The sequence below is a fragment of the Balaenoptera physalus genome (genome assembly GCF_965194825.1).
Source record: "Balaenoptera physalus genome assembly, chromosome: 12".
NCBI classification, from domain to species: Eukaryota; Metazoa; Chordata; class Mammalia; order Artiodactyla; family Balaenopteridae; genus Balaenoptera; species Balaenoptera physalus.
The window spans coordinates 80,452,286-80,473,110 of NC_138897.1; the positions used below are offsets into that span (position 1 = coordinate 80,452,286).

General features: G+C 48.0%; 3 protein-coding genes across 18 annotated transcripts in view; all 3 read left to right on the forward strand.

Annotated features, from left to right (window-relative positions):
• Positions 1–2,936, forward strand: part of PXN (paxillin) — a 43,934-nt gene extending 40,998 nt beyond the window's left edge. For all 16 annotated transcript variants that reach the window (XM_082417408.1, XM_082417394.1, XM_082417402.1 and 13 more), the window contains one exon: positions 759–2,936. In XM_082417408.1, coding sequence (XP_082273534.1) covers positions 759–1,025 — 267 coding nt within the window. In that variant the 3' untranslated portion in view covers positions 1,026–2,936. The remainder of the gene's footprint in view (positions 1–758) is intronic.
• Positions 2,937–5,685: 2,749 nt separating this feature from the next.
• On the forward strand, positions 5,686–9,975 carry RPLP0 (ribosomal protein lateral stalk subunit P0). The gene is made up of 8 exons (XM_082417577.1): positions 5,686–5,776; positions 6,037–6,138; positions 7,143–7,318; positions 7,431–7,518; positions 7,648–7,794; positions 7,889–8,074; positions 8,918–9,058; positions 9,739–9,975. Exons 2-8 carry the CDS (start codon positions 6,085–6,087, stop codon positions 9,901–9,903), a joined length of 957 nt encoding a protein of 318 aa, XP_082273703.1. The 5' UTR covers positions 5,686–5,776; positions 6,037–6,084; the 3' UTR covers positions 9,904–9,975.
• Positions 9,976–11,049: 1,074 nt separating this feature from the next.
• Positions 11,050–20,825, forward strand: part of GCN1 (GCN1 activator of EIF2AK4) — a 56,643-nt gene continuing 46,867 nt past the window's right edge. Inside the window, exons 1-4 of the mRNA XM_082417364.1 lie at positions 11,050–11,161; positions 15,983–16,085; positions 19,727–19,790; positions 20,325–20,456. Coding sequence (XP_082273490.1) covers positions 11,144–11,161; positions 15,983–16,085; positions 19,727–19,790; positions 20,325–20,456 — 317 coding nt within the window. The 5' untranslated portion in view covers positions 11,050–11,143. The remainder of the gene's footprint in view (positions 11,162–15,982; positions 16,086–19,726; positions 19,791–20,324; positions 20,457–20,825) is intronic.

Sequence of the window (20,825 nt, forward strand, 5' to 3'; positions counted from 1 at the left end):
CCGAGAGTGGGCAGTGGGGAGAGAAGGGCCTACCTGACTGTGCTTTCTGAATCTGATTTACAGGCCCTGTTTGGGGGTATTAATGAGGTGAGAAGGCAGGGGGTGCACTCCTTCAAGTCCAGTAGGTCCTGGGCCAGGGCTCGTATTGAGGCTGGCAGAAACCAAGAGCAAGGTGGTCCTGTGCAGCAGCCCTGAGACGGGTCACGTTCGGGAGAAGGGTGTGTGAGAGTGAAATGAGATAACGCAAGCATTTAGCAGCCTCAGTGGAAATGCGCAATGGTTTCCAGACTGCATTCTGGGGGGTAATGTCCGCCAGATGTTATTAGAGATCCAGTAAGCATCCCCTGATCAAATAAGTTTGGGAAACTGTTCATTGCCAGACTTCTCAGAGCCTTTAATACCTAAGTGTGCCTTTGGATCTCCAAATGGGAATCTAGGATGCAGAGTTTGACCCTGGAACCCTTTTCTCGACACCAGGGTTTCTGGGCACACCGTTAAGCCACCTGCTGAAGTGCCCAGGCGTAAGACCCGTGTTTGAATTCAGGCAGTGCAACTTAGCAGTGGCAAGTCAAGGTCATTGGGAGAATTCAGTAAGCGTTTAGCACCACACTTGGCATGTAGAAGATGCTCAGCAAGGGGGAATCGTTTCGAGTGTGATGACCCTGACTGTCTCCTGCCCATCACCTGGGAGCTGCCTCAGCCCCCAGCCCTAGCCTGAGCCCCCTGCCACCCCCGCCCCACCCCTCTTCTGTCTCCAGGAATGCTTCACACCATTTGTCAATGGCAGCTTCTTCGAGCATGACGGGCAGCCCTACTGTGAGGTGCACTACCACGAGCGACGGGGCTCGCTGTGCTCCGGCTGCCAGAAGCCCATCACCGGCCGCTGCATCACCGCCATGGCCAAGAAGTTCCACCCGGAGCACTTTGTCTGTGCCTTCTGCCTCAAGCAGCTCAACAAGGGCACCTTCAAGGAGCAGAACGACAAGCCTTACTGTCAGAACTGCTTCGTCAAGCTCTTCTGCTAGGCCCGCTCATCCCTTCCTCTGCCCCGCTTCCCGGCCCAGCCTCCCAACTGCTACTGTGACCCAGAGGCCTCGCCCAGGGGTGAAGGGGCAAACCCGACTGAAACTGGAACCACGTCCTTGGCTGGTGCAGGATGGCAAGAGGGTCCTGAGGGGTCCTGCCTGCTTTTCTTACCCACTGCCAGAGCCTCTGGGCCTCCTTCCTCCTCCTGCAGCTCTCCCCAGGCTGCCAGCTCTTCACCCTCCCCAGAGGCAGAGGCTGGAGGGCTGCACCTGTGTCCCCACGAACCCGCCTGGCCAGGCCAGCACCCCACACTGGAGCCATCTCTCACTCATATTTCGGCAGTGGAGCTGGGGGTGGGGGTGGGGAGGGCAGGCAGGGTCACATGGGGGCCTCTTTTCATCCTTATCCTCCCCCCACAACCTAATTATCCTTGTTTCGAGAGTATTGGGGGACAGCAGCTCCCTCCAGACAATGCCAGCATCCACCCATCCATCCATCCAAGGGCGGAAGTGTCCAAGTGGCCACGGAAGGTTCCTTGTGCGCCTCCTGCCCTTCCAGTCTCCCCAGGCCTGGGCAGCTGCCCCCCGACCTCTGTAACTGCTCTGGTTCTACTGAGAAAGGCCTCTCCAGCAATAATGTTTTATAGTCACTTCCTCCTTCTCCGGGGATGGTGTGAGGTGGGGTTTCACCCCGTGCCTGGACACTGTACCAACTTTGATAGATTTCTACACTGAGGTTTGAATTCATATCGTCTGAGTTGCTTTTACTTCTCTATACAAAAATGATTTTGAAGAGATTTTAAAGACGTCTCCTTTTGTACCTTTCCCCCGTGTGCACTGCCACTGTCCTGTGTATGCCACGGTGGCTCTGGTATATGGGGTTTGCCTTGTACTGAGGGCTTGGAGTGGGGGAAGCATTTGTATTTTATTTTTTCTTAGCACAAGCAGGTGAACTGGGAGCAGCTCTGTGACTCCCCTTCTCTAACTTCACAGCTCTTCACAAGGACTGTTTTTTATAAACTGCTGTATTTTGAAACCCCTTCCTTACTATCCAGGCCAGCAAGCTCTTCACTGAAACCGGCCTTAAGGGTGTCTTGCCCTTTGGGGCCTAGAATTCCGAACCTCATCCGTCCTGTTCCTGAGGGAGGAGAAGCGGGAAGTACACTTTGGGGGTGCTGTTTCCTAAGTAAGCCATTAGGAGTGTCCACTCCCCTGTGAACTTTCTGGCAACAAAGAGAACATTCTTGGCCTTCTCACTGCTTCTCTGGGGCTCGCTCTTCTGCCTCCTCAGGAAAGCTGGTATCTGATTTGGACCATTAGTCTTGTTGATTCCACTGGGTGCATCCCTTCCCCAAATTTCCTGCCCTCCCTGGAGACTGGTGCCCTGGGGAAAAGAGCCCAGGTCGTTGGCTGGGGGCCTGCTAGGATTCTGGGCAAAAGGACAAGATCTCGCTGAAGCAACAGGAAGCCCCCAGAGTGCTCTCCCCCAAGGATGAGACAGGTAGTGCTGGGGTTCTGGGTTAGTGGAACGGGGTCCCAGTGCGGTCTAAAGTGAGGAAGAGCCAGACCACTCCGCTAGCCTCCTAGCAGAGGCTGGGTGTGCTGAGCCTCTCAAGGAGGCTTCCCAAGGAGGGAAGAGGGTCCCTCCTTGGTGGCAGGGCTGAGAGCAGCCCGGGTCTGGGGAGGTCAGCCAGGCCCCGCCACGGGTCTAATGTCTCCACGTCTACCCACAGGCCTTATTGCTCTGTTTACAGTGACCCTTCCCCTAGAGGACCTGGGGTTTCAGAAGTCCACCCTCTGGGTCAATGGTTATTTGATGATTTTAATTTTTTTTCTCTGTAAACTTATAACCTGGCTTTTCCCCATTTCAATTCCTGTGATTTATGCCAATAAAGTTTGCCATTATTTTCACCTGTGCTAGTGCCGTTTCTCTGTGGTCTGAGATTAACAACTTAGTCCCAGAAAAGATACCAAGCCCTCCCCAGGCTCACAAGGACCACAGTTTGGGGGTAAATCATTGAAGTTCACTTACTTGAGGCCAAAGCCCTGGGGACGGGATCCCTGTCCCACAGGGCACTTGTGGTCCTCCTGGCTTCCTGCATGGGTCAGGCCCTGCCCACTGCAATTTGCCATGGATTCGCCAAGGGCATCCTTACATGGGCCTGGGGGTGGCCTTACACTCACGGATGGGGGAAGAGGTTCAGATAGAACCGATGTGTACAAGGTATCCTGTGAATGAGCACAGAGACAGGATGTGAACCCAGGGCTTGTCTCTGTCTGTGTTCCTGCATTGACCAGACACCACCACTCCCACGTTCTGGCACCACACCTCGGGTGTAAAACCTTCCCAGTTCAAAGTGGCTTCACTTACAGTTGCGGATGGCTCTCGACTGCCCCCTGGTGGTCATGCCTGTATTTGCATGCTTCCTCCTTGCTCTCGTCAGAGCCAGAACTCCGGTCCTGGGCCCTTGAGAGCTTCCTGGACAGCTTTGTAACTTCACAGTTTTCCTGTTGTTTGGAGTGGTCCTCCAAAAGCTGCATGTTGACTTCTAGTCTGAACCCTGACCCTTTCACAGTAAGCTCAGAAGTGAAAATCACCTTCACCCCTCACCCAAAGATAATATTTCCAGCCCATGTTGGATTTATTTCTATAAATGAACACAGTACACTTCATTGTAATTTGTTTTTTCACTCAATTATACTTTGTATTTAACCATGTCAATAAATAAATATGTGCATCATTTTTTAATGGCTTCATGGTATTCCATTATATTGATGTACTACAATTAGAGACAATATTTATATTTATATCATCAGAGCCAGGATGTCCTTGGGAAGTTACTATGTGGAAATGTATATACTTGGAAAAGTGCATTTGGAGGGAAACAGCCTTCGGGTTTGGAAGGGACTGTATAGCATAGTGAGGCCCATGGGCTTTGAACTTGCTCCTAGATTTCGGTTCTGAAGCCACCACTTATCAGCTGATGGACTTGGGTGTATTATTAAACCTCTGTGAATTTTCTTATCAATAAAAGTGAAATACTAATACTGTACCTCCTTGGGGGATTGTTGCAAAGATTAACAGCGGTAATGTGCACAAAGTACGTAGCACAATGCTGGGCATGCAGTTATATCAATACATTGTCACTAAAAAGAGATCTTAGCAGTAATGGACTCCAGCAGTTCTCTATACAGGCTCATCATCAGAGGCACCAGGAGGCTTGAAAACAACATACCAAGGTTTCTAACTTGGTCAAGTGAAAAGGGTGGAGATAGGGAGAACCCCTCCCCACTTCTGACCTAGGATCTAAGCTCATTCATTAAAAACATATTTATTTTATTCTATTTATTTGGTTGCGCCGGATCTTAGTTGCGGCAGGTGGGCTCCTTAGTTGCGTCTCCAGGGCTCCTTAGTTGTGGCATGTGTGTGGGATCTAGTTCCCTGACCAGGGATTGAACCCGGGCCCCCCACATTGGGAGCATGGAGTCTTATCCACTGTGCCACCAGGGAAGTCCCAAAAGATATTTATTGATCTAGCACAATTGTTCAAATAAGTGTTGAATGAAGGTGTAATAAAATAAGTTGACATCTAGTGATTTCCTCCTATATTCCAGGAACTGTGTTGTCTTAAGACATATCGCTCTAGAATGTGACTACTATTATCCCCATTTTACCGATAAGGAAAGGGAAACAGAGGGTCAGCAAGGTGAAATCACTTCCTAAGATGACACAGCTAGCAAGTGGCAGAACAAGGATATGCATCCAAGGTTATCTGTCTGCAAACCCTGCATCCATTTATTCAACAAATATTTATTATAAGCTCACTATGTGCCAGGCACAAGGCAAAAATCTTTGCAGAGAGAGACAAACAACAATGTAACAAATAAATTATATAGTGTGTTACAAGGTGTAAGTGCTGCCAAAAAGATAGAACAGAGGAAGCGGGGGAGTGGGAGTGGTTTTTGGGTAATTTTGAATAGGGCAATCAGGGTAGCCCTCCAGCAGGTGATATTTGAGCGAAGACTCGATGGAGGTGTGGATATCGGCAAGAAGGCTTCCAGGAAGAGGGAATAGCTAGTGCAACATCATCCGGCTGGAAGGAAATGAATCAGTTGGCAAATCGGAGATTAGATTATAGGGGTGGAGGTGGGGAACAGATCATGTAGAGCCTTGTAGGCTATTTAAGTTTTAGGCTTTTTACTGAGGGGAAAATGGGGAGCCTTTAAAGAATTTTGAGCAGATGAGGAAATGATCCGACTTAGGTTTTAAAGGATCCCTTTGTTTCGGTAGGGAGAAGAACAAACTGTAGAGGAAACAAGAGACCATTCTGTTTCTAAACCATGAGCAATTTTTTTTTCTTTTTTTTTTTTTTCATGAGCAATTATTTCTCAGCTCCACGTCATATTCTTTAGTTGCGACTTGACCGGAAGAAACGTGGACTCAGCTCGCAAACTCCAGCGCCTACACGAGAGCGGCTCCAGACCGCCAGAGGGAAGCATCTCTGAGAAAGATCCTCCACCACACAGCAGTGCCCTCCTTAAGTACCTCGTTTAAAGGAAGCTTCCTGTTGGTTGGAATGGCACCGATATCATCCAATGGTTGTCTGTATCAATACGGCTTCTCCAGACAGACGTTGACCCCAGCCAATAGATGGGGGCGCTGTCCGCAGCTTCTAATTGGCTGCTTCGTTTACCTATAAAACATGCAAGCCGGCGAGAGGCTCTCCTCTCGCCAGGCGTCCTGGAGTGAGGTTCGTTCGTACCCTGCAGTCTCACTCGGGACTGGCGGCGGGGAGGATGGGGCTTTTCGGGGATTCTTTGGAGGGGCGCTTCGGGACTGCAGGGTCTGGGCCTGTTTGGCCTGGGTCGCGGCGGCGGCAAATGCAGCCCCGGGCCGGGCCGGGACGGCGGGCGCCCGCGCGTGGTCTGCTCCACGTGTGCCTTGGGATTGGAGCCCGCCATGTCGTGGGGACTTGTGTCGGGGTGTCTTGAGCTCCTTTTCTCTCTTCAGTGACATCGTCTTTAAACCCAGCGTGGCAATCCCTGACGCACCGCAGTGATGCCCAGGGAAGACAGGGCGACCTGGAAGTCCAATTACTTCCTTAAGATCATCGTAAGTGCGGGGTGGGTCCCAGCCGCCCACTGTGCTGCCTCGGCCCCGGGCACTAACAGGGACAATCAGCAGCCATGTGCTGAGTGCCTACTACCACATTAGGCCGTTTTAGGCAAATCTCATTTAATCTTCCCAATTTCCCGAGATCCGCGCCTCTCCCCCTCCCTGTGTTGCAGGTAAGCAGGCTCAGGCACGTTAAGTGGCTCCTAGGGTGACAGCATTAACGCCCACGTCTATCGGCTTCCAAATAGCGCTCATCGTACTTTTACTCCCCTGCCTCCTTGTTTGGGAAGGTCTGAGGCAATGAGTGACTCATTATAAAGAGTTAAGTTGTTGCATATTCAGGTCCTATTAGTCAAGAAACTAAACTTTAAGTGAACGCTTTCTCTTGGATGGTCTTGAGTTGGGTCTTCCCCTGCCTAGAAATGCTAACCATGCTGCTCTTCAGGCATTAGGATGCGTTGTAGAGTTTAGTCCATTGTATTCTTCCCCATTTATTCAGGGTTTCAGACTCACAAAAACTTAAAAGAATTGTAAAATGATCACATACCCACAACTTAGGTCCTACAAGCAATATTTTACTATACTTGCTTTATGTTGTATTTTGAATAATTTAAGTCTAACCTTACTTGGAAGAGTAATTTTTTCTAAGTCTAACCTTACTTGGAAGAGTAATTTTTTCTATTAATGCAGCTGATATGGTGAAACAGAAACATGCTTCATGGTTGGGAAAAATTAAAAATGAAAGTTACAATTAAAATTTTTTGATTGAATGTAGAAACATAATCTTCACCATTCATACTCAGCAAGCAAATCTTTGACAAATCTAGCGTTGTTTTAACTCGGGCAGCTGGCAGTAGGAGGAATTGTCCCAGTCTCTGAGACATTTCAAAAGCATAGAAGAAAGGGAGTGAGATGGAAACCAGTTGTGGGATTTGGTTTCTCTTACTCTCTTCCCTCTTTTGTCCTGTGAAACATTGCTTGTTTGTGGCTTGTTTCTGTAGCAACTTCTGGATGATTATCCAAAATGCTTCATTGTGGGAGCAGACAATGTGGGCTCCAAGCAGATGCAGCAGATCCGCATGTCTCTCCGAGGGAAGGCCGTGGTACTGATGGGCAAGAATACAATGATGCGCAAGGCCATCCGAGGGCATCTGGAAAACAACCCAGCTTTGGAGAAGTCAGTTCATCCTCCTGGACATCTTTATCTGCCCTTCTCAGTGTCCTCCTCCCTTTTCCTGGAGAAGAACGGTGCTGGAAAGTGACCATCTCCCATAAACTTCTCTTTGCAGACTGTTGCCTCACATCCGGGGGAACGTGGGCTTTGTGTTCACCAAGGAGGACCTCACTGAGATCAGGGACATGCTGCTGGCCAATAAGGTAAGGGGAGAATCAGGTTGGTTGGAGAGACCTTATTAATTTTGGCTCCTTAAAAGCGACAAAACTGACTGTTCTTAGGTTGTGTCTGTGGAGAGAAGACTTCTCACTGTTTCTCATTTTTTTGTTCAGGTGCCAGCTGCTGCCCGTGCTGGTGCCATAGCCCCATGCGAAGTCACTGTGCCTGCCCAGAACACTGGTCTGGGGCCTGAGAAGACCTCCTTCTTCCAGGCTTTAGGCATCACCACTAAAATCTCCAGGGGCACCATCGAAATCCTGGTGAGTGGACCTGGCTTGCCAGCGCTAGCCGGGCTCGGTTGCTGCCGACCTGCTGGATGTCCAGGTGTTAACTGCCAACTCCCTTGTTCTTCAGAGTGATGTGCAGCTGATTAAGACTGGAGACAAAGTGGGAGCCAGTGAAGCCACGCTGCTGAACATGCTGAACATCTCCCCCTTCTCCTTTGGGCTGGTCATCCAGCAGGTGTTTGACAATGGCAGCATCTACAACCCTGAAGTGCTTGACATCACAGAGGAAACTCTGCATTCTCGCTTTCTGGAGGTACACGCTGCCCATTCCAGGCCCTTCTTGCATTAATAGTTGAGAGCGTGTCTAGCTTCAGACTGAATCCTGGCCATGCAGCTGACTAGCAGTGTAATAACCAGGGACAGTTGTTTAATCTGTACCTCAGTTTCCTTGTCTGTAAATGGCAATAACAATATAAGATTGTTGAAGGATCTAATGAATTAATGAACGTAAAGCCTTAGAACAGTGCTGGGCACATGGTAAGGGCTGTTATTCTAGGGCGTGCAGTAAGGTATGAGATTTTGAGTAGTGTCAGTGAGTCAAAAGAGGAATGAGAAGATGAGGTAGTTAATACATCAGTGTTGCCAAGTACCCTGTCTTGGGAAGATAGACTCTTTCAGGGACTGTTCTTGCTTAGTTTTTGCCACTAGTACATCCTCTAGTTAACAAATAAGGTGGTAGGAGATATAATTCCTTTTTTCTTGAATGAACGGAACATTGCAATTATACATACTCAACTCCAGTTACTTTTGGAAATCTCACTAGTGGATGAAATTCACATCTGGAATTAATTTAATGTTTTTCTCTCTTGGAATGCAATGGTTAATTTATATTTTCACAAGATGGTGGCTTTTGAAGTAAATGCCAACATCATGGTATAGGGAACGCCCATGTTGAGAATAACAGCCAACACCATTTATAAATTATTGGGTCTGAATTTCCCTGCCAAGCATTTGGTGTGAGGTGAAGTGTCCTGTGTGAGACTAATACACTAATCTAGCAAGTCTTGTTTGCTGTTGAGCTTTGCTTGGACTCAACAGCAAAGACATCACACCTGAAGTGTGATTTTTTTCTTTTTTTTTTTCCATCCTTCCACAGGGTGTCCGCAATGTTGCCAGCATATGTCTGCAGATTGGTTACCCAACTGTTGCATCTGTACCCCATTCTATCATCAGTGGGTACAAGCGGGTCCTGGCTTTGTCTGTGGAGACTGATTACACCTTCCCACTTGCTGAAAAGGTAAAAAAAAAAAATCCACCAGGACCACAGCAGACCTGACAGTTATTAGCAGGAGGATAAAAAGCTGCCTGCTGAGTTAGTGTTTTTATAATAGTGTTTTATGTAGCAGATACATTTTTAAGAGTATAGATACTCTAGGGGGACTGGTTCCAGGGCTCCCCATGGACACCAAATCCATGGGTGCTCAAGTCCCTTGTATAAAATGGTGTTATGTTAAATAATGCTTCTAGGTTACTTACAATACCTAATACAATGTGAATGCTATGTAAATGGTTGTAAATACAATGTAACTGCAATGTAAATAATTGCCCCCGTGCAGAAAATTCAGGTTTTGCTTTTCGGAAATTTTTTCCTTTTTTTGATCAGCAGTTGGTTTAATCTCTGAATGTGAAACCTCTGGATACAGAGGGCCAACTGTATGCTTGAGGTGGGAGGCAGGGGAGGCGTGTCCTCGACTTTAGAAATTACAAGAGACTTAAAGAGGGTTTAGTTAACAGGTAAGAGCTGGGCCTAAGACCACCAGGCTATACCCAAGCTGTCCTGTCTGGTCACTTCCAGAGGAAGATTTCACTGATACGGAAATTGGTCCTTAAAACTAGAGCTCTGTAGAGGCTGAAAGGTTGTGGGTAGTAGGGGGTGTAGATGACTATTTTGACCATGAACTTTTCCCCTTGCTTTAGGTCAAGGCCTTCTTGGCTGATCCATCTGCATTTGTGGCTGCTGCCCCCGTGGCAGCTGCCAGCACTGCTGCTCCTGCTGCTGCTGCCGCAGCCCCAGCCAAGGTTGAAGCAAAGGAAGAGTCGGAGGAGTCGGACGAGGACATGGGATTTGGTCTCTTTGACTAATCACCAAAAAGCAGCCAACTCAGCCAGCTTTATTTGTGAAACAAGGAAATAAAGGCTTACTTCTCTTTACAAGTCTCTGGATTTTTCATTTTGTGCATTTTGAGGTTATAGTTCTGTGTGCTAGAAACTAAAGCCATGGTAAAATCATAGAGCTTTATTTGGAGTTGACATTTGGTGTCCTCTGTGTAAGAAGTGAAGTACTGCTCTCCTAGCATCCTGTACTTTTTGTGGACCCAGGTTTAACTGTATTCTTATTAAATGGAATTGATTCCATGACCATCAGGCCACTATCCTGGGTCACTCCAAGATACTTTGAGTAGGGTGTCATATTGAGGTAAGCACTGGATGAGTGCTGCCAGGGTTTTTCAAACTGGGTGGTGATGTAATTAATGATGAGTTTAGTGGTGACCGTTATTTAAGGAGATAGAACAGCTGATGCTGTGGGTGTTGTGAATCTTAGGTTTCACTTATCGATTTGCACTGGGTCACCCAGTAATGTGCTAGTTGTAACCAGGTCTCAAAAGTTTGAAAGCCGTTGCTAACAGGGACGACAACTGAGCTGTGCAGACCGTATTTGAACTAGTTACGGAGTTGGCAGGTCTGCGTGCTGAATAAAACTTATGCAACTCTGGACCACGAGGCCCACTACCCGCAGCCTCCCACCCTGTGGCCTTGTCTTAAGGAGCTGTCCCTAGGCAGGCTCCTCTCTCAGCTCCAGAGTTCTCCCCTGACTGCCAGGTATACCCCTGTTTTTAACCCTCACATTGTCCACCGCTGGGGTACAAACTCTTAACAGGATAAGACACGAGTTGGCTGCCTGCCTTTTAGCTAGCTCAGTTCCTGTCATCAAGGAAACTCCTCTAGGAAGCATCTAGGACACACTTCTGTAAAATGGTCTTCACGCAGGAGAGGCTCACACGGGGGTGTCTGGGCCGGACCTGCGCACTCGTGGGTCGATGGCTGCAGGGCGGTCTCGCCGCGTTACAAACCCTCAGGGACCCTCGTCTCCCACGAGGCCGGGCTGAGAAAGGCCCTGGGGAGGAGGCCTTGATAGTCCCCGGCGCGCACCCCGGTACCCAGTCCAGTTTCCCGCCTCGAAGCCCAGGCTGCCGCGGCCGCCATCCCGCCCGGGGGCGCCAGGCCCCGGGCCCCAACGGTATCCCGGCCTCGCTCTGCGGTGTGGGCCCGCGCTGTGACCCGGAAGCGCTCCGGAAGCGGTTCCGGAGTCAGCGCCGGCAGGATGGCGGCGGACACGCAGGTGAGGCGGGCGGCTGCGAGGCCAACGCGGCGGCGACTGGGCGCGGACGGCGGCGGTCGGGCCGGACCGCTAGTGCCGCTGGCGTAGGGGGCCGGGGGACGGCGGCTGCGGAGGGCGCGGTCCAGGGGCCGCTTTGGGCCGGTCCCTCCCGGACCCGGCTTCGTCCCGGCCCCCGGCCCGGGTGGCGCGGACCGGCCGCGGGCTCGAGGAATCAGGGACTCTGGCCTCGGCGGCTGGAACCCGTCGGGCCCTCCCCGATTCTGGAGTTGCCGAAGTTCCCCTTTAAAGTAGTCTCTACTCCATTTCTCCTAAGCCCTCCAGCAGTGAGGCCCGGCCAACGCCAACTCCCTCTTAAACTTTGTATTCAGCAAATATTTCTCAAGCACCTACTATGTGCAGGGATTTATAGCATATTCTTTGGATTCATACAGATCTGAGTTGGAGTCTTGGTCAGTTTCAGTTTCTCTGAGACGCTGGGCAAGTTTCTTAACCCTGTCAATTCTCAGTCTTCATCCATAAAATGGGGCTAAACTACTACCTGTCGTGTAGGGTTGTTGTGAGGAGTCAATTAAATAAAGTAGGGCTCCATATATGTTGATGGTTGTTATTAGATCCAGCGTTAGATAAAAGAACTGTCACAATTCAGGAAGAGTCTTGTCACCCTGAGTGTTATCACCTGTGAAGTACCTCATAGTTAAGGGAAGAGCTGGGGAAGACCTTTTTCCTCCACCCCATCCTCCTTTTAGCCGTGTTTTAGGGTGAAAAGACAATATTATGGGAAAAGGAAATGGGTCTCTAAAGGACAGCGTGGCTCACTTGGGTATCGGGGTGAGGAGATTAATTGATTTTGATAGGGAGGCCCTGAGGCCAGAGAGTGACTCCTTAACCTGAGCATTCAAAAGATGCGAATTGCGAGTTTCCTGTGCAAGGGAGGGGCTGTTAATTTTTTTTTTCTTTTTTTAAAATGTCAGTTTTTTTTTCTTTTAATAATTTTTTTAAAAATTAATTTATTTATTTATGGCTGTGTTGGGTCTTCGTTTCTGTGCGAGGGCTTTCTCTAGTTGTGGCAAGCGGGGGCCACTCTTCATCACGGTGCGCGGGCCTCTCACTATCGTGGCCTCTCTTGTTGCGGAGCACAGGCTCCAGACGCGCAGGCTCAGTAGTTGTGGCTCACGGGCCCAGTTGCTCCGCGGCATGTGGGATCTTTCCAGACCAGGGCTCGAACTCGTGTCCCCTGCATTGGCAGGCAGATTCTCAACCACTGCGCCACCAGGGAATCCCTTTGTTTTAAAAAATATTTATTTATTTAGGCGGCGCCGGGTTTTAGTTTCGGCATGTGGACTTCTTAGTTGCGGCTCGCATGTGGGGACCTAGTTCCCAACCAGGGAACGAACCCGGGCCCCCTGCATTGGGAGCGCAGTCTTACCCACTGGACCACCAGGGAAGTCCCAGGGGCTGGTAATTTGTTCCAAGTTTGTTATAGTGAATCCTGGAAAGAAAAGCATAGTCTCTTGGGTATTTTGAAAAGGGTTGGGAGAATACACACTGACTGTGTAACATTAAAACTCAAATGCAAAAAAAATCTCTCCAGTGCTGTGTTGTTCAGTATGGTAGCTAGTTAATTAATAGCCAAGAGGCTACTTAAGTTAGTTAAAATTAAATGAAATTTAAAATTCAGTTCTTCGGTTGCACTAGCCACATTTCAGTGCACTGGTAGCCGTATGTGGCTGGTGACTACTGCATTGTATAGTGCAAAAGAACATTTCCATCAACACAGAAAGTTCTACTGGACAGTGCTACTCTAGAGAGAAACCTGTGAACATTTAAGCTCTTTGCATCTGATCCCACCAGCAAATGACTTCTCTGAAGGATCTTCCTCAGTTTTATTCTGACAGGATCGCAAGTGGGTAACATTCATTTTCTGATTAAGAAAAAGAAGAGCCTTGAACCTGAAATGCTCTTTCATCTTTGGGGGAGAAACTATAGCCAGGAATTTAATATTAGCATGGAAAAACAGCTATGTGAGAATTTTAGGTAGAGGGTGAATTATATATATGCATCTATTTTTGCTATCTCCTCCAGCCTCACTAAAACTAGTAAAGAGTTGGAAAAAAAAATGAGAATGGGGAGCAGACAATAGCAGCAAACTTTTGGAAGCTAGAAAGTGATAAGTGGTAAAGGATTCAGCAGACCCAAGGGAAATGAATCCTAAGCCAAGTTAGGAAAGCTGAGAATCAACCTGATTTACGTTGCAGAATCTCTGACAGCTGGGAATTGGTGGTATCAGCTAACCTTTGGAAGTGAGGGTGAGTGGGGAGGGGCTAAGTTAGGAGGATTGGTTGAAAGCCCTTTTCAGATGCAGTCAGAGCCCCAGCTTTCTGTCTCCATCTTGGCAAAAGCCTGGAAGTTCTCTCTCTGGAGAAAACTTTTGTGTAAAACAGGACCACACAAAAGTGTGGGAGGTCCAATATCCACGGAAATCATCAACAAAATAATTCAGCATACTTTCTGCGAACTGAAGCATGTGTTTTCGGATCAAAAATGCTCAGCACAATGGATGAAAACAGACTCACAACAAGGCACATTAATGTGAAATTTTAGAACCTTGGACACAAAAAGAAGATCTTAGAAACTTCCAGGGGGGGAAAATCAGGTCTCAGACAAAGGATCAAGAACCAGAATGGCGTTGAGTTTCCCAACAGTACTGAAAGCTAGAACTCAGTGAAGAAAGGTCTTCAGTATTCTAGGAAAACTTCAACCTGGAATTCTGTACCCAGATGAACTCCAGGTGGGAGGCCAAAACATTTTCAAACTTGCAAGGACTTCACGAGATGGAGGATGTACTTTACCCAAACACAAGAAAGAGTACATTTTCAGGGTGATAAACTGAGTCCCAGCTGTAGGAGATCACCCACCAAATTGGGGCAGGTCGGAAAGCACTGGGAGAGGCTTCTTCAGGAAGATGGAATTTGGTAGAATACCTGGTCTGCCTAAATGTATTGAGATTTAGACAAGTGGCAGAAAGTTTGGGATTGAATTATTAATTAGAACAGATAAGGCAAACTGATGTAAGGAGGGAATGGGCATTGGGAGCCGTTATTTAACTCCAGGGTTAATTTTAAAAAAGCTGTGCAAGAGAGTAAACAGTTTATTAAATGGAAATTGAATACCATTTGCATATAATGTAAACACTGAATTACTGGGCTAACCCATATTATGAAACAAAGGAATTGTGTCAGGGATATGGGGAGGGTCTCTGGTGGGGTCGAAGAGGGAGAGAGGTCTTTGGTAGAAAGGCAGAAGTAGCAGCACAAGCAAATTATTTAGAGATATGGCGATAACTACCGAAATAATCAGCCAATATTGGTGAAAGAGATTGTCCTTGTGTGTGAGGGCATGAGACTGGTTTTTAGAGCAAACCTCCCAGAACTTTTTGACTCTTTAATTATATACGTGAATGACTATAAAAACAAGAGACAATATTAAAACAGGTAATTTGTGTAGAAGACAGTTTTGGATATGATTTTATTCATTGCTAATAGAATTATAGCAGGGATTTATCTGTAAGAAGAACTCAGTACTATTTTATCTCTCTATGCACCCTTGAGTCTTATTCTACTAATAAGGCCTGTCCGTGAAATACCCTCAAAAGAAAAAGGGGGCGGGTGTTACCCACTTGGGTCTTATTATGCCCTGCTCAACTGCTGATGTATCCACAACCTGCCTGCTTTGTAGCCTGTAGAATATTGTTCAGGAGAAGATTTTCAGGAATATTTGCAAACCGCCCCTCTTTCTAGGTCTTATGCTGATGTCCCTGTGCAGGGGATGCAGTTGTGGTAACATGGATGGTGGTTGAAAGCTAAGGACTTGTTAGCATCAGTTTTTAGACCTGTTGGTTTCAGGTTTAGTTTCAGAAATGCAGGTGCTGTGGCCCGCAAGTCCAGTCTGAGCAGTGGCTTCCTCTCTGGGAGTTGGTTTCTTCATCACCTGTGAAATGGGGATATGGTGCCTGTCTGGAAGGCTTGCTGGTAGTAGTAGCTGATTTTATGCTCAGGATGAGAGGTAAATGCTCTACATACAGTATCTCATTTAGTCTCTGTTTAACAGTCATGATGAAATGAAATGAAGGTGCTGTTACCTGCATTGTATAGATGGGGAATCTGAGGGTCAAGGAAATGATATGATTTGGCTGAGTTTCCACAGCTGGTAGGAGGCAGAGCTGGGATTCAATTTCTTAACCTTTTACCTGCTAGCCAACTGTGTTTATGACTTGACAGGATACTCCTTCTTATGGGAGGTTTACAAGAGATAATATAAAGGGAACATACCCGGCATTTAGTAGGCCCTCCCTAGATTTTGCATAGTTTGGAAGGGATATTTTCTGTCCTGAGGTCTTTGGCTTTGACCTTGCCTCTTTTTGTCCAAGTTTAAGTGAAGTATATTGAGTGGCTGACTGGTTGGGTTAAAAGCAGTACATCTCACTCAATTGGGGGTGATTGTGTCCCCCAGGAGATGTTTGACAATGTCTGGAAACAGTTGGGGTCGCCGCAGCTGTGGTGGGAGGATGGGGTGCTGCTACTGGTGTCCATTGGGTAGAGGCCAGAAACGCTGCTCAAAATCCTACGATGTATAAAGGCAGCCCCCAAAGTCAGGAGCGTGGAGGTTGAGAAACCCTGGGTTAGAGAGAGCTTCACTGAGTTCTGCACCTCCCACAGCTCGCTCGCTCGCTCTCTCTGTCTCCCACCTGCCCCGCCACCACCCCCCGGCAATGTTTTGTAGTTTGATTGCTGAAATTTTTCTCTGTGGGCTTGGTCTTCACAGGTTTCTGAGACACTAAAGCGTTTTGCAGGGAAGGTGACAACAGCCAGTGTGAAGGAACGGAGAGAAATCCTCAGTGAGCTGGGGAAATGTGTTGCTGGAAAAGGTATTTGTTTTCATTTCATTGATTTCATTTCAAACTAAATTGGGTTCTCTGTTTAGAACCATGGCCTTCTTTTCCCCTCACAGCAACTTCTGTCTTCACTGTCTATATTTGCTTGTTATAATCTGCACTGAAACAGTTGGGTTGGTGGAGAGTTTATCCTTCTAGGTGCCAAACCTTTTTACCAGTTTTAACCATTTTGATTGGAAATAGTTCTAAAAGATACCAACAATCTTTCTTAAGTGATTTATTGGATGGAAAAACATTTTCTTTTCTTTTTTTTAAAATTAATTAATTAATTTATTTATGGCTGTGTTGGGTCTTCGTTTCTGTGCGAGGGCTTTCTCCAGCTGTGGCGAGCGGGGGCCACTCTTCATCGCGGTGCGCGGGCCTCTCACTGTCGTGGCCTCTCCCGTTGCGGAGCACAGGCTCCAGACGCGCAAGCTCAGTAGTTGTGGCTCACGCATATGGGATCTTCCCAGACCAGGGCTCGAACCCGTGTCCCCTGCATTGGCAGGCAGATTCTTAACCACTGCGCCACCAGGGAAGCCCAGAAAAACATTTTCTTTATGACCGGGGGCACCATTTTTCCCAGTCAGTGTTCTGTGAAAACAAGCAAGATGGTATCAAGTGATTGGCCAGTAACGGATTCCAAGATCATGTAAGTTTGTGAGATGTCAGATTTTATTTTATTTCTTTTATTTTTAAATTTCTTTTATTTATTTTTGGCTGTGTTGGGTCATCGTTGCTGTGTGTGGGCTTTCTCTAGTTGTGGCTAGTGGGGGCTACTCTTCGTTGCGGTGTGTGGGCTTCTCATTGCGGTGGCTTCTTTTGTCGCGGAGCACGGGCTCTAGGCGCACAGGCTTCAGTAGTTGTGGCTCGTGGGCTCTAGAGCGCAGGCTCAGTAGTTGCTCCGCGGCATGTGGGATCTTCCCGGACCAGGGCTCGAACCCTTGTCCCCTGCATTGGCAGGAGGATTCTTAACAACTGCGTCACCAGGGAAGCCCAGATGTCACATTTTAATCCAGTGTTTCCTTGAACTTCTTTTTTGCCAAAAACCTGTTCAGGGTCTGGGCAGCACATTTTGGGAAATGCTGAGCACATGTGGTTATCCTGATTCTGCACCATAACCCGAGGGCTCTTGCTGCAAATTATGGGGCATGTATAAGACTAGTGTGCCCTCAACCAATAAATGCTCATTAGTTTTTGAGTTTCCTTTTGGTGTGTTTTTACTATACAGCATTGGTTCTCAGAATGTGGTCCCTAGACCAGCAGTATCAGCATCACCTCAAAACTTGTTTGAGATACAAATTCTCAGCTCCACCCCAGAGACTCAGATTCACCAAAACCCTGCAGGTGGAACCCAGCGTCTGTGTTTTAACAAGCCCGCAGGTGATTCCTGTGTTTGCTGCAGTTTGAGAACCATGGCGGTATAGAATTGGGTCTCCGTTTCTGTCAGCTTTCACTTCTTGTTAGGAAAAAGCCTACTTCCTACCACCCTCTTACCCCCATTCTCATTCGCTGCTTCTGATCTACTGTTGCCTGGTTACATACCCAAGCTTGTTAAAGTAGTGTGTAAATTAAGTAAATTGCTGTTTGTGAGCTGAGAGATTCTCCTGTGGATCAAAAGTTTAGCATATGAGTGTTATGGCACCTTCAAAAGTCTTTCTGGTCACTTCTGAACAGAGTTCTAGTTAGAGAGGGCTGCCATGTGACAGATGCTAGCTGGACTCCCTGAACCATAATGGCTGACTCCCTGCTAAGTAACTGCTGAATACTACACTTTTCCCCATTTTGTGGAGTAAGGAGTTCAACATGTGTGGGTGAAGTTTATGAACTACTCAGGGACTTTTCAGGGTGATTTTACTCTTCAGTCACCCTGAAATTCTACAATTCAGGGTGAATTACGTTTGTAAAATGTTTAGTAGTCTTTGATATACAAGTTGATTGGGGGAAGTTAACCTCCCATATGAAATCGTTAATTCTCAATTTCCTAATTTTGAGTCTGAGGAGGAGTCGTTGCATAGTGATAGCTCTTCTGGCCTCTCCTTTTGTTAGGGTAGCAAGCAGGTCACCAGGTGAGTTCATCAAAGGTGGTGCAAGGTGTTTTCTGCCAGGGCGAGGAGTTGAAGTCTTCCTCAGAGCTGTCAATGCGGATGGTCGGCCTGGCTCAGCCCAGTCTGGCCCTGAGGCCTCTGATGTTCTCCTCAGTCCCGCCTCCCTGTACTTGAAGCCTGAGACTCTGAGGCCGTGTCGGCTGTGCCTGATCTTTCCAGTCACAGGCGTCCAGTGCAGAGTCAGAGGTGACGGGCTCTGCGTTCTGGCCATGGCTGTGCCACTTACAGGCTGTGGGACCCGGTTCAGGTTACTTAACCTGTGGGCCTGTCTCCTTGGAGTGAGGAGTGAATGAGAACACATGGGGACGGTGCTTGACTCGGTGCCTGGCTCTGGTCAACGCCCAGTGTCTGTTAGCTGTTATTACTACTGTTCTCTTAGCCACAGCCTGGTCCCGGCTCCAGTCACTCTTCTCCTCCGTTACTGAGGTGGCCTCAAATCAGATGGACCAATACCAGGCTCAGGGCCCTGGGGGAGCTGGGTGCCCACCCCTCCTTCATTCCCCATGCCCCCATCATTCAGGTGCCTGAAGTGTGAGGCCCTGTGCAAGCCCTCTGTGGGCCTCCTGCTCTCGGTGCCTCCCACGCTGGTCAGTCTGACACTCAGCGTACATTTCCCCCTGTCAGACCCTCCCCTCTTTGTCTGCGGGCTTCAGTCTGGCATGCAGAACCTGTCACAGGTTGGCTCTCCATTATTGAGCACTATTGTTTCACCAGTTTCTCTTTCACTCAGCTGGCGTGCTTGGTTTTCCATGCCTTGGTTTCTTCATCTTAAAAATGAGCTCAATTGCAGCACCCACCTTACAGGAATTGAGTTAATGTATATAAAATGCTTAGAGCAGGGCCTGGTGCCTCATGAGCACTGGTTAAGTGTCGGTGTTGTTATTCCTCCTCCTCCTCATGCGCCCTGCACAGGCCTTGTGCCTTCTTATCCCGTGCACTTCTGCTCATGTTGTTAACACCACTCTGCATGCAGGCCCCTCTTTCCATTTGTCCACAGCCTACTCATGTGTTAGGCCAAGCTTCTGTGTCCTTAAAATCTTCAGAAACCTCTCTGTTATAGGTGTTCTTCTCTTTTCTGATCCCTCATAGTACTTAAGTTTTGTCCTGTTTTAAAACCAATTATTAGAACGTACATAAAGAAAAGCACACATGTCATAAGTGAACAGGTCGCTGAATTATCACAAACTAAACACAGCCATGTAACCAGCACCCGGATCAAGAAGCAGAACATTTCCTGTACTCTAGCACCTCCTCTCGACAGCATGTTAAATTTCGAGGCCACTTGTCTTGCCTTAGTTTCATTCATTTAACAGATGTCTGTCTGAGAGCCTTCCCGTACTAGATGTTTCTTTAGAGTCCTATTTTGTCATTACTTTTTCCTGTTGGGAATTCTATCTCAAACACCCGGGGAGTGTCCAGTGGGCAGAGATCATGTCAACAGAATGCCTGGCTCCAGCAGATGCCCAGGAAGTAGATTTTATTGAGTAGATTTTATTTTATTAACCTCTGTGTAATCTTTGGTTTTAGATCTGCCAGAGGGAGCAGTGAAAGGCCTCTGCAAATTATTCTGCTTGACTCTGCATCGATACAGGCGAGTCCCGATCAAAGGCCCAGTGTCCAGAGCAGTTTGTGCAGAAATGTGGTATAGGGTAGTGGTTAGAGCCCAGGCTTTGGAGCCAGACTGCCTGGGTCCTGGGCAAGCTACTGAACCTCTCTGTGCCTCAGTTTCCTCATCTGCAGAACAGGGATGATGCTTTTACCTACCTCATAGGTGGTTGTCAGTAAGAGTCAAGTTCTTGGAACGTTGCTTGCCACGTGAAGTGCTCAGTCTCTACACTGGCACCGGTCATGTGTGTAAAAGCATTTGGCCTAGTTTGAGGCCTATAGTAAGTGTTCCCTAAATGTAGATGTTGCGCTTATAGCCTTAAGGCTCATTTGCCCTTATTAGATGCTTCTAGAACTCTAAGATGAGGTAGATTTATCCAGTTACTTCCTAATCCCGTCATCTATGACCCACTGGAATACAGTGCAGTCTAATTTTCCTGAGAAAGACCAGGCTTGGCCTAAGCCCCCCACCCCTGCCCCGCGTCCACATGTTCACCTTCCCCTTCTTTCCTCCTTCTAGAGATGCAGCCTCACGCAGGGCTCTGCAGGCAGCAATCCAGCAGTTGGCTGAAGCCCAGCCAGAAGCCACTGCTAAGAACCTTCTGCACTCTCTGCAGTCTTCAGGCATTGGCTCCAAAGCAGGTGTCCCGAGGTAAGAGGTAAAGGTGGTGGCCCACTGGGGGTTGGTGGAGTCCTACTCGTGAGAAGCCGGTGCAGATGAGCAGGCGTGAACATGCCTGCCCCTTTCCCCTTTGCAACTCTGAGGGGCGCCGGCAGTCTGCCTTCGGAACGGACGGAGAAGCCAAGATGTTAGGCCCAGCGGAGAAACCACTTTCCTGAGGAACAGGGTTGGGAAACCAGTGGAAGTAAGGCCATTTTAAGGAGAAACCAAATGCCCACTAGGCACTGAATGGAGGAAACCATCCTTTTGATTTATAGTTGTGAGTGCTAAGAGGTGGGAGTTTGGCACTCCTTGTCCTGAGTTGTCACAGATGATTTGTGGGGAACAAGTTTCCAGTTC

Coding starts and splice junctions, on each gene's coding strand:
- RPLP0 (XM_082417577.1), top strand. CDS start 6,085: ATGCCCAGGGAAGACAGGGCGACCTGGAAGTCCAATTACTTCCTTAAG. Junction 7,319..7,430: donor AACAACCCAGCTTTGGAGAA/GTCAGTTCATCC, acceptor TTCTCTTTGCAG/ACTGTTGCCTCACATCCGGG. Junction 7,519..7,647: donor ACATGCTGCTGGCCAATAAG/GTAAGGGGAGAA, acceptor TTTTTTGTTCAG/GTGCCAGCTGCTGCCCGTGC.